At 37.4% G+C, this 13733-nt stretch overlaps 1 protein-coding gene across 1 annotated transcript in view; it reads right to left on the reverse strand.

Annotated features, from left to right (window-relative positions):
* LOC150104307 (tRNA-splicing ligase complex subunit RTRAF-like) overlaps window positions 1–13733 on the reverse strand; it is a 178644-nt gene that overhangs the window by 25683 nt on the left and 139228 nt on the right. The window contains exon 7 of the mRNA XM_090396290.1: window positions 7063–7111. Coding sequence (XP_090252416.1) covers window positions 7063–7111 — 49 coding nt within the window. The remainder of the gene's footprint in view (window positions 1–7062; window positions 7112–13733) is intronic.

The raw sequence follows: 13733 nt of genomic DNA on the forward strand, positions 1-13733 counted from the left end.
GTCTAGCTTATATTATTACGTACTATGTTTATCTACCCTTCGCACTACGAGTCTTATGCCAGAGATACCAGAAAATTTATTTAATTTAGACTGCATCACTAATATCATTTAATTAGCATAAAACTCAATAATACGGCTGGCAGATTTGTCTCTCTAACACAAATTCCTTCAATAAAACTTTACACAAACAGTCGTGGTCTATTCTTTTACTTAACTTTACACTTTGGCTATATCACTTAGTTTCCTGCTCACAAGTCCGATTTATTTAGGAACAATGCAGTTGTAAAAATAAACAAACAGGCAGCACTCTTTTAACAAAAAGAACAAAACAATTTATTTACATTACTATGAAATATACATGAATTTAGACATTAGGGAGATTGCTTTCTCTATCCATTTATAAAATCTTTCGCATAAATTATAACCTTTTACTTTAACACTAATTAATTTCTTCAACTCACAATCATATTTACTCTCCGCTTACAAATTCAACTTATTAAACTGCTAGTTTACTTGCAAAGAGGTTAGCTAACTCTCTGCGAAGTTATCTTTACAAAATTTATATCAACTTGCCAATATGCCAATCGATTCTCTTAATGACAATTCTTACTACTATTGAACAATCTCTTAAAAGTCCATTTACAATCTACTATGAGAGGAATATACAAAAGGTTTTAACTTACAAAAGACTCAGCATCGCACATTCAGTCAAAAGTCTTTCACTACAGTCTTATGGCATTTGTTTCAATTCAGATCTTGAGCTTCCTCAGGAATGTCTGGCTTCAGGAATATATCTCAACAGGAAAACAGTGGACTGTGAACTACGACTGGCAAAAGGTTGTTCTCCCACGGCGAAAAAGAAAATCTTCCGAGCGAAGTTGCTTCAGGTAATTTACATCACCTTTTCTCATCTGCTTTGGCTCGCCGAAAATGCCTGGACAACTGCCGTCTCCAATGACCGTAATTGCGGCTAACCGACTCTCTTATGGACTCCCGAATCTGTTCCCTCTCTCTGCCAATGACTGGAAGCCCTCTCTCTCTCTCTCTCTCTCTCTCTCTCTCTCTAGTGACATCTCAAACCGGGAAGCGCTTTATGCTTGGCTCAGTACCTTTTTATTATCCTTCTCTGACACCTCACACAAAGTTTGTAACCCCCGAAGAATTCTAAAAACAATCTCTTAAAAGTCCATTTACAATCTACTATGAGAGGAATATACAAAAGGTTTTAACTTACAAAAGACTCAGCATCGCACATTCAGTCAAAAGTCTTTCACTACAGTCTTATGGCATTTGTTTCAATTCAGATCTTGAGCTTCCTCAGGAATGTCTGGCTTCAGTAATATATCTCAACAGGAAAAGAGTGGACTATGAACTACGACTGGCAAAAGGTTGTTCTCCCACGGCGAAAAAGAAAATCTTCCGAGCGAAGTTGCTTCAGGTAATTTACATCGCCTTTTCTCCTCTGCTTTGGCTCGCCGAAAATGCCTGGACAACTGCCGTCTCCAATGACCGTAATTGCGGCTAACTGACTCTCTTATGGACTCCCGAATCTGTTCCCTCTCTCTGGCAATGTCTGGAAGCCCTCTCTCTCTCTCTGGCCTGGGAGTCATCTCTCTCTCTAGTGACATCTCAAACCGGGAAGCTCTCTATGCTTGGCTCAGTACCTTTTTATTATCCTTCTCTGACACCTCACACAAAGTTTGTAACCCCCGAAGAATTCGGCATGATTCTTTCATCTTAAGTTTCAAGTCTGGTCTGCCCTTTGTTCTTCTGTGCTATCTTTTGATTGTAAATTGCCGGTCATTGGAAAGTTATTTGAACCTTTCAGACTGACTTCGGAGGTGTTTATGTGCAGAGCTTGTAAGTCTTTCACATACATACAAAATTTCATAAACAACCTTTCTTATGCCGCCATGTAGATCTATTACATACAGCTCTGGTGGCAAAAACATTGCCTTTGTTTCTAACACTCTTAAATATTCTTATTAAAGGAGTATATACAGTTAACTTCCAAAGGGTTATTTACAAAAATACCTAGTACAAAATATACAGAGACAAACAAGTTATTTTTACAACATTCTCATGGGACTTGACCTATGTAAAAATTGATGTAATGCGCTTTGATATTTTTAAGCTACATCAAGTTTTTACAAGCTTTCCTGCTGGTGATTCACTGCAATTAATGGCAGATGGATTCTTTTTGTTGAACTCTGTCACCAATGCAGAATGGCTTCCTCACCAATGTTCCTCTAAGCTGTGCGCATGTGTATGCACACACGTTTTACAACTAGCACACAAAGCAAAAAATATGCCCACACTAGATTTTCAAGATGAAATTAAAATTTATTAATTAAAGAAGTTCCACCTAAACATTAACCTTTAAATTCTTTACAAAATACCATAGCTCGGCAACGCTCAAGCCTATAACCTTGCATTTTTTATTACATTCTCAAAGTTGCACAAAACTTATAAATTATTAACAGTAACCCTATTTGAGACTAGCGATTTGATGCCAAAGTGAAAGGGATGTGGCTTAAATGTGTAATTTTTAAGTAGCATATAGAATGGTGCATGGTTTGTTTACATCTCAGGCCTGACTCATGGAAAAATTAGTTCAAGATCATGACGAATTAAAACAATGGTTTCACAATTTTAATAAAAATAATTAAATACTTTTAAAAACTTAAATTAGAGTACAATTAAAAATATTGTAGCATTTCAAAATTCGCTAATTTTTAAAAGGAATTTTAAAATAGTAGACTAAATAATAACATTAGTGTACACACATTGAGATACACCAAGTTAATTAAATCTAGCCTCTAGGCATATCTTTTAGCTCTTGTGTTGCCCTCAGCAATGTTTAGTGTTGGTTCAGCTTTTGCCTTGCCAAGTTATTCAGTGAATAGTGTACATTTGTAAATTTATAAAAACAATAAAAAACATTCTTCAAATAACAAAATTGCAAAAAACTGATGCACCATGTCAAATTCAACGGAAGCAAAAGGTGTGAAGCGAAAACGAACTGCTAGCTGCTTTAAAAGTGAATGGCTGGATGAAATAGTGAAAACTGCTACGCCAAAAGCTCATGAGTTGATAAACATTCAGCTGCGTGAAATATTTATGTATGATGCTGCAACTGGTGTTGTTTGTATTTATTGTCATGATGCAAAGGTTGCTGGGGATTTTGCTAATGGGAAGAAGTTTGATGTCACTTGGAAGTGGGACTTTTTGAAACACCATTTGACAAGTAAAATACATTTGGATGGTGTACACAAACTTAGGCAACAAAATTGTTCATTGCCAGCTACAGGAGTACTGCGTATGCTATGTGAAAGTTCAGATGACTGAGAGAGAAAACTATCAAACCCAGAGCAGATTAAAGTTCTTATTGACAGTGTCTTATTAGTTGTTAAGATGAATAACTCTTTACTTTCATTAATTAAATTAAGGGGATATTAGATCCCACATTGTTTTAAAACCGAATAAGAAACTCAAAGACTGGAATCAGAGAGTTTCACTTTCAGTTCAACTCCCAGACAGCTGGCAAAGCAAAAATTATGTGTTTGAATTTCTGGAAACAATCAATTTAATTGAAAGGGGGATGGTAAATCCCTTTATGTTTTTATAGTCGGGTAAGAAACTCGGATCAAAATCCATCGAAATCATTTCGATGGATTTTGATCTGAGTTTCGTACCCGGCTATAAAAACAAAGGGATTTACCATCCCCCTTTCTATTAACATATTCGCCGGTAAAATAGCCTTTCGGCTTATTAAATTAATCAATTTAATTGTTGAAAATGACATGTTTGAGCAAATTGCATCTGCAAATTACCACACTTTAACCATTGATGAAAGCACTGATATAACTGTTAACAAATGTCTCATTCTCTATTTTAAGTTTAGACCTAAAGATTGTAATGAATATAAAACATATTTTGACGGAATAATTCAGTTGCAGGCATGTGATGCCTCCTCCATTGTGTTAGCTATTAAACAGTTTTATTAAGAAAAGAAACTTGATCTCCAAAAAATGGTGATGTTTACCTCTGATGGAACCGCAGTGATGCTGGGCAAAGTTAATGGTGCCACTGCAAAACTTAAATTAGAAGTTCCACACCTTGCCCAGCAACACCGTGTAGCTCACCATGAGGATGTGGGGATCTGTGATACGTGGAAGGAAATTACACCAATCAGAGATGTTGATACATTAATGAGAACAGTGTACACACTCTTTTCTTGTTCCACAATGAAAAGACATGAATTTAAAGAAATTGTCGAGGCATCTGAAAATGAAGCTATTGCCTTCAGACCACTCAATGAAGTGCAGTGGCTATCCAGACATTTTGCATTACAGGCAATAATAAGAAACTATTAGGGACTGATCACATATTTTAAAAAAGACAAATCAAATGATCCTGTGGTTAATTATTGTCACAATAAATTAACTAACGTAACATTCAAAGTAGCTGTTAATGTTTTAAATGATGTTTTTGAAGAAATGGCTTCCTTGTACAAAATCTTACAAAGGAGTAACCTTACACCACTAGACAGTTATCATTTTGCCAGAGAAAAGATTAACAAAATCAGGAATCAGTATTTAGAAGGTGACACTTGCTGGAGTGACAGAATAAATGCTTTACTTAAACAAGAAGAGACTGAACCAGTAGATACTAGGCCCCTGTTAAATTTTATAAATTGTTCATGTGTGCATTTAGAGGAGAGATTCCCTGAGAATGAGATACAAGAATGGTCAGTGTTTGATATCTCCTCTATTTCACATTGTGATTGCTCATTTGGTAGTGAACATGTTAATGCCCTTTGTCTTAAATATCATGATTTTCTGGATGATACTACAGAAATAATTAGTCAGTTTAATGATTTCAAATTTTCTGTACAAGAAAAAATTAAATGCAAAATGATATCAAATTTTACACAAATGGTTGTATTTGCTCTTCAAAATGAGCAGTTTTCTGATTTGGCAAAGTTGATGGATATTGGAGGAACCTTCCTTGCATCTAGTGTAGACTGTGAGTGAGGTTTTAGTCTAATGAATCAAATAAAAAACCAACTTAGAAACCGTTTAGGAGAATGTCATTTGGATATGCTAATGATGTGAAAAGTTACCAATTATATGGAAATTTAATTAATTTAGATAGTGTGTATAAAGACTGGGTGAATGCCAAAGACAGAAGAGAGAAAAAATAAAAAAATAGAAGCTAGAACTAAACAAGACGAGAATTAGTAATGGATTTATTATGAATGTTTAACAAGGCGAGAATTAGTAATGGGAATATTTTATTATGTATGTTTAGAGTTATTTGCAAAGTTAGAAAATTTAATTAAAGGCAATCAGTCACTAGTGTTATCTTTTTTTTTTTTTTACTTTATTTCTTACTTCTAATCAGATCAATATTAAATACATATAAAACATTTATGTTAGCTCTGTGATTGATGTCACACAACTAATTTGGTGATGGTAATTATACACACACTTAGAATCCTATCTAGTACAGTCGGTATCGTGTTGGCCTCGCATGCGCGAAGTCCCCGGATCGAGTCCTGCCCAAGGCTTGTGAATCATGATTTCTGACTGTTTACTGGGGAGGCTACCGCCGTGTGTGAGAACACGGTGGGGAGTTGGGGTGACCTGGCTGACGTCCCATTGACACCAGAAGGTTAAGAGTGAACTAAATTCTTTTAACTTTTTTGTTTATGTGATCAGTATGGTGACTCGTATGGGTGCACACATACTTTTCAAAAGAAGGCAAATTTTGCACACATGCAAATTTCTGCACACACACACACACACACACAGCAAAAAATTAGAGGGAACATTGTTCCTCACCCTCTAAAAACCAGCCATTCTTTTCCTCTAGAAAATACTTTCCCCCTTCCAGTAACGACTATACAATTCCTGAGCTCTGTATCACCTATCATCTTTCTTAAATAAAGAAAATGACCTACTTTCAGTCACACTAATCCAATCCACAGCTTTGCTGATGACAAAACACTCCATTCATCCTACTCACATTCAACAAACATGCAATGCTTAGAAATCACAAGCTTCCATCTGCAACCAGTGCCTTATCACTGATCACTATACCATCAATAGGGCAAGGATAACCTGTTCATTTTCAATTAGAGCAAAATGTGGTGTTGAATTTTTCCTTGCAAAAGGAAGCTCAGCTCACCATCCAGTAATACACGAATCACCAGGCTGGATCAGATCCTTCTCCTTGAATTTACATTTGCTTCAGCCACTCTTAGCATAAACACATTGCATTAATGGCTTCCTCACCCTATAAAAAACCAGCCATTCTTTTCCCCTTCCAGTAATGACTATACAAATCCCAATTTTGCCCATCCTTAGAATACTGTTCATGTCTGGGAGGGGCACTTAAAACCTCCCTATAAATTCTTCATACTGTCCAGAACAGAGTGATTCGAATGATAGATGACCCTCTCTAACTCACTTCAACCACTATCTTACAGATGAACTATTTCAGCTGTCTTTTGTATAGGTATTTCCACAGACACTGCTCCACTGAACTGACAATCATCATTCTCCCACTTTGTTGGGCATGCTTAAGCATGAGCTGCCCAGCATTCATTTTACAACTGCAAAGTACAAAACTTTGGAAACTTTCTTCCAAGTTTTTCCTAACAACTACATACCACAACTGTTCAAGAACTATGTCAACAGTTTCTCCTTTCTCAACCACCATGTGTGTTCCATACACAGCACAGATGTGCTACAGGTTCTTTCATTCCTCACATACAAGATCAATACATATATGTATATCTATATATATATAGACACACGTGTATATATATATATATATAAAATTATGAATATTAGGTACTGATTTTATAATGGTCTAATAACTCAAAATTATCACCATCCTTATGATAAAACAGAAGTGTGTATGTGAGAGAGAGCAGGAAACCTGTTTGGACCAAAGAATGCAGTTTGCACATTAAAACAAAATAAAACTATTACTTTTTAAGTATTTTAAGAATCTGTTAATTTAAGTATTTTAAAAATACAAATGGACACTTACCACCTGTTTCAAAACCTAAAGGGCTCTCTTTCAAAGGAAATGGTTTACCCTAAATATAAATAAAATGTAAATTCTATTAAATGTTTCTTAAAGTATTATTAACTACCATTAAAGCAAAAGTTGAAATATTAATAACACTAAGATCTATTATGAAATAAAAAAACTCTTGATATTCATATACCCTCTGTCCAAAAAGAAACCAAACTTCTGATAGAAAATAAAATACAGGTCAACTATAATTATTCAAATCATTTATTTCAATCAGTATACTCTCTCTCAGCTTCGATACAGTGTTTGGCATGGTCAATTAATTCATTAAATGAGTTTTTTTACACTGGTTTTTGGGATACTGTTGAGGGTGGTGGTAACTGCCGCTTGAACGTTTTTTTCAATGGTGTCGTATCGCTTACCTATCATTGGCAAATGAAGTCGAGGGAAGAGAAAGAAGTCACAGGGTGCTGTATCTGGTGAATACGGTGAGTGATCCAACACACAAACTTGGTTTTTGCTTGAAAACTGTCTCGCAATGTTTGAATGATGAGATGGTGCATTATCGTGCAAAAGTGACCAGCTGCCTGCATCACGATATTCATGCCATACGCAAAGAATTCTCACTATCAATTGCTTCAAAACTTCGAGATAAAACTCGCCACTGACCGTTTGGCCAGGCAGAATGATAATGCTCTTGGAATCATAGAAACAAATTGGCATTGTCTTTACATTTGACTTCTCCAAGCGACTTTTTTTTGAATGCTCCTCTTCTGGTAGTCTCCACTCGGCATTCTGGCACTTTGTTTCGGGCTCATACTCAAAACACGTTTTGTCACCAGTAACAATCGTTTCGAGGAAGTTTGAGTCGTTACAAGCGGTTTTAATGAGGTCCTTGCAGTGTTCAATTCGACAGATTTTTTGGTCGTTGGTCAACTTGTGGGGAACAAATCGTGAATTCAATTTATGAAGGCCCAAACTCTTGTCAAAATGTTGTGCACAATTGATTTTGGAATCTCCAATTCATCTTCAATCAATCTCACGGGCGATTTCAGGTTTTCTTTGATGAAATCACGCACTTTTTGGATGTTAACTTCGCTCAGTGCAGTTTTTGGACAGCTCGGCTTTTCGTTGTCCTCAAGCTGTTCATGACCACTTTGAAATCGCTTAAACCACTCTTAAACTTGAGTATGGGATAAGCATTCATCACTGTATTCTTTCTGAAGCATTTAATGCATTTCAGTAAAACTTTTACCAAGTTTAACACAAAAGTCAATCGCAGCTCTCTGTTTGAAACTCATTTTCCAACCGTTTGTCACTGTCACTCTTGGCACTATAACTCTGCTTCTAATGAAACAAATGTCATAAACAGTTGACACAACACTGATGAAGGATGCCGCTTTCGACAACAAAAAGACACAACAGGTAACGCCACTAGCTTCTTCTGTTTTTGAAAAGTTCGGTTTCTTTTCGGACAGAGCGTGTAAGCGAGAATATCTATGGTGTTTCTGGGAAAGGACTTCCAAATATTACAACTTTCACAACCCTAATTTTGGGGAATATGATGGTGAGCTCCTCTCCATCAGTATATCTTTGTGGCAAGTGGCTTTCCTATTTTTAAGTTTTCCTACCATCACAGACAAAATTTCAGTCCAGTTATACATGGCAAAATAACTTGGTCACAAAATCATCAAGAAGAAAATATATTGCTCCACTATATGCAACATGTAGTATATTACTTCATATATCAAGAAATCTTCAATTTGTTATTCTGAAGCAGTAGGTGATTCATAAGCAGAGCAATCACAGACATCATCGTCAAATTCCCGATATGTACAGGAAATTTGAGACGGTCGGTCGTGTTTTCAGGGAGCTCCCAAAAGCTAAGTACAATTTTGAATGAAAATTAGAATATAGGTTAAAATCATAACGTAATATTGTCTAATTTTGGTAGCTTGTTGAGTCCGGGTGATTTTGGTGTGAATTCTGTTATTTAATTCAGTATTTAACGATACGTTTCATAGATTTGAATACGGCGGCAATGCGACGTAAGATAATGGCGTCCAAAAATACGACGGCATTGTTCAAAAACTATAATGTGAAAGAATTTGTCCAATGCGATGTGTGTGGAATGTATGCATTCCCGAATGAGGCTGGAGTTTGGATTGAATTGAATTTGGATTGATAGGGAATTGCAATGTACAAGATGGCAATGTGAGCGCTGATCTAAGAAAGAGTGAGAGCAACTATACAGAAAGAAAAAATGGATTGAATGATAAAAAAAATGAGGAATTATTTGTAGGAAGTGAGATCGCTAGGTTGCACGCAGTGATACAAAATGCACAGCGGCAATTAGAGCACCTGTAAAACTCTTTCCAGAGTGATTCGGCAAACATAAATAAACAGCGTAAGAGTGGGAGAGTTTCTGAATTGAAGGAAAGAGTGTTGTATGGTGACTCGTTATTAAGAGGAGTGATAGATGGGAGTGTAACTAAATCGTACTTACCGGGTGCGAAATTTAAGGATGTAAGTGAGAGTATTAGAGTGCAAAAACAGAGGGTGAAAGAATTAATAATTGTGGCGGGTACGAATGAATTGAAAGGTGATAAATTTTTTTATGAGAGAGGACTTGCAAGTATTGTTAAAGGTAGCAAAAGAAAAGAGTGACAGAGTTAAAATGGTGAGTCTATTGCTGCGGTATGACAGAGAGGAGTTTAGACGGAGGGCCATAATCGCAAATGACATTATGCGCAAGTTATGCAGATGGTTTGGTGTGGAATTTGTGGATGTGTGGAATGAGTTTGATGGGCGAAAGGACTTATACAAGATGGATGGCCTGCATTTGAATGGACTTGGTGTGCGGAGACTGGAAAAATTGTTGCTGAATGAAGTGAAAATGGATGTGCAGAACCAGGGAAACTAGAACTACCAAGGAGGGGGGAGGGGAGTGGATATGCAAACTTCAGTGAGACAGTTGAGTGTAAAAATGAATATAATGTAACCGAGCCAGCACTAAGGACAAAAAATGGGAATGGGACATTTAGAATACCGCATCAAGATAGGGGTGGGACAAAGGGATCACTGCATTTCATGTATACTAATGCCAGGAGTATTAGGAACAAAAAGAATTTTTGGCCTTGATTGGCTCTTCCTGGCTACAGGCTATTGGCATTAGTGAAACATGGCTGACGGAAGATGATATAGTTAGTGGGATAGAATGTGTGGGTTATAGTGTGTTTAGGAGGGACAAAGAGAATAAAATGGGGGGAGGGGTGTTATTGATGATAGCTGATGAACTGCAGCCAAGGAGAATTGAAGTTGTATTGCAGGATAGTGAAAGGAACTCATTTGAGGCTATTTGGTGTGAGATTGAGACTGGCAGAATAAAATATACAGTTGGATGCTGCTATAGACCAGGTGATGGAATAGATGATGGAGATAGTATGCATACTCAAATTGATGAAATGAGTGGGAGGAGGGTAATTATTATGGGGGATTTCAACTATGGTAACATTGATTGGAAGGAGGAGAGGACACATGTGAGGAAGGAAATGGATTTTATTCAATTAAGGGATAACTATCAGCATGTAATTGAAAATACTAGGGGTGTGAGAGTGCTTGACCTGGTAATAGCATCTCACAATTTGACTGTAATGAATATGACCATATTGCCACCTATTGGTGAGAGTGATCATATGGTCTTGACCTGGGAGGTGGCTAAAGGTGTGGAATTTTTGACTAAGACAGGGTATATGTGGAATTACCGTGCTGGCAAGTTTGACAAGCTTAGGAGATTGCTTGGATCAGTGCCATGGCATGTACAACGGCAAGTGCTGGATGTCGATAGTGCATGGGAAGTGGTCAAGGAGCATTTACAGGAGGTTATGGCTGATTGTATACCTAAGGTCCAAATAGTAAAACAAGTAGGGGTTAAATGGATGAATAACACCATTAAGCTTGAGCTGCAAAAAAAGAAACAACTGTGGAGGGAATTTAAAGAAAGGGGTAACCTGCAGGCACACGAACAGTATAAAGTGAAGAGTAACAAGTGTGGTAAAAACAGCAAAAGCCGATTATGAAAGGAAACTAGCCATGTAAGCAAAAGAGAATCCCAAACAGTTCTTTCAATATGCTGCAAGCAAGAAAAAACTGTACATGGCAAAATGATTTTAAGGAATGACGATGGTAAGGAGGTCACTGAACCAGTCGATATAGTGGAGTTACTGAGCATGCACTTTGCAAAAGTATATCATCCAGGTGGTGACATTGAAAAAATGAAGGAACCATTAGTTTATACGGGAATTGTGATAAACGAAGTGGAGGTGAATAGTCTATTACAGAACCTTAATGTGAATACATCTGTGGGATTGGATGGTATACCGGCACAGGTCTTGTGTGAAGCGGCTAAGGAATTATCAGTGCCCTTGACCATGTTGTTTAATCTGAGTCTCGGGTCTGGTTTAGTCCCCAAAGGCGTGGAAAGAGGGGAAAATAGTTTCACTGCATAAAGGAGGATCCAAGACTATGGTGGCAAATTACCGACCGATCAGCATATCAGGAGTCTTTGTCAAGGCCTTGGAGAAAGTAGTCAAGGGAAAAATACAGGAATGGATTGATGAAAATGAGATACTGTACAGGGGACAGCATGGCTTTGTGAAGGGTAGATCATGCCTCAGTAACTTGCTCAAGTTTTATAACAAGGTGACAGCAGAACTGGATAAGGGAAATGGGTTTACGGTGATACTGCTGGACCTGGCAAAAGCGTTTGACAGGATACCACATGGAATTCTAATCCGTAAGCTACAACATATGGGAATGGATATAGGGTTGGTGAGATGGATAAGTGGGTGGTTGATGGAGAGATATCAAAGAGTAGTTTGTTCAGGAGTGGAGTCCAAAAGACGGCCTGTGACCAGTGGTGCGCTGCAGGGTTCTGTTCTTGGACCACTGCTGTTTAATCTGTTCATTAACGATATAGGGAAGGATCTAAGTGGAACAGTTCATTTGTTCGCTAATGATGCAAAGTTGGGTAGGGCGATAGTGAATGCAGAAGATGTCAAAGTCTTGCAGGATGACTTAGATAGATTGGAGTTCTGGGCTAAGGAGAATGGATGTCAATTTAATGTGACAAAATGTACGGTTATGCATTTTGGGGTGAAAAGATTAGCAGCAGTATACCACATTGGTGGAACTGTACAAGTCCCTGGCCTCATCAATCTCTTGATGAGGCCAGGGACTTTGGAGTGTTGGTGGATAGGGAGATGAAGTTTAGGGGGCACATTGCAAAAGTAGCTAAAACAGCTCATCAACTCACTTGGTTGTTGAAAAATACCTTGACGAGCAGAGACAAGCAAGTTATTGTACCTCTGTACAGAGCCCTGATAAGACCTCATCTCGACTACTGCGACCAGATTTGGTCACCTCGGTTCCTTCTTGAAGGGGAGGAGGTGGAAAGGATCCAGAGGCAAGTGACTAAGATGATAGCAGGTCTATGGAATGAACCATACGAGAACAGATAAAAATCCTATGTTGTTATATAGCCAGTAAGTGAAACTCAAGATCGAAGGCAATTTGAAACTCATAGATCGTAGTTCTCGATCTTGATTTTCACTTACTGACTATATAACAACATAGGATTTTTATCCCTTTAATATTTATTAAGTTGCCAGAAAACTAGCTGTTTGGCTTTTCATTTTAATTACATATAAGAACAGGTTGAAGATTTGTGGGTTGCAGAAACTAGTTGATAGGCGGAAAAGGGGAGATATGATTGAGACATTCAAATTGCTAAAAGGATTCTATAAGATTAATTCAGAGGATATTTTTGAGATCAGGACTGGTAGTGGGAGAACTAGGGGACACCTATGGAAACTGGGCAAGAGTGTGGTTAGCAGGGGTGTTAGAGCTGGGTTCTTTACTATTAGAGTGGTAAATGAGTGGAATAAGCTGCCAGAGTCTGTTGTGGGTGTTATGACAGTGAGCGAGTTCAAGGCAAGGTATGATAGATACTGTGAGAATGTCAAATAGATGTGTGGACATGGAGTTTAGGGCTTCCCTCGATGAGTCTAAGGACTCCCTGGAGTAGCCCGAAATAATAATAATAATAGTACTACATGAAAAACTTACATCACCACATTTCCTATCTACAATTTTCTTCCAAATCAATCTGTTACCGGTCAAGATTCCAACATTATCAGATCTTATATTTCTGTCCTATAAGGCACTTTTTTTACTTTATCAGTCCACTTATATCTTGGTCTTCCCCTGGGTCTTTTTCCTGACAACCTGCAGAGAACACTTGTTTTGTTAATCTTTCCTCTCCCATTCTGTTTAAGTGACCATTTCCTTGGATGCCAACAATGTCAAGTTCTTCCCTTTTAATATGATAATATTGCTATTGATGCCATCTGGTTCATGCCCCTAATCTTTTTCAGGACTTTCATATCTGCAGTCTCTAGTCAAGTGTTTTATTTCTAAATCAGCTCTCAGATCCATAAGTTAAAATTGGCTTGAACATTGTCTTGTATACAGCTAATTCAGTGTTTTGACTAATTTCTCTCTTATTCCATATAAATTTAATCAGCTGACTTCCTATCATACCAGATTGTCTTGTTATTGCTGACCCTCATACCTTATCTATTATGACAGTTATTCAGGGAATCTTGCAGACTTGTAATAGATTT

The sequence above is a fragment of the Typopeltis vanoorti genome, chromosome 8, assembly GCF_054136105.1.
Source record: "Typopeltis vanoorti isolate ZY-2024b chromosome 8, IOZ_Tvanoo_1.0, whole genome shotgun sequence".
Classification (NCBI taxonomy): domain Eukaryota; kingdom Metazoa; phylum Arthropoda; class Arachnida; order Uropygi; family Thelyphonidae; genus Typopeltis; species Typopeltis vanoorti.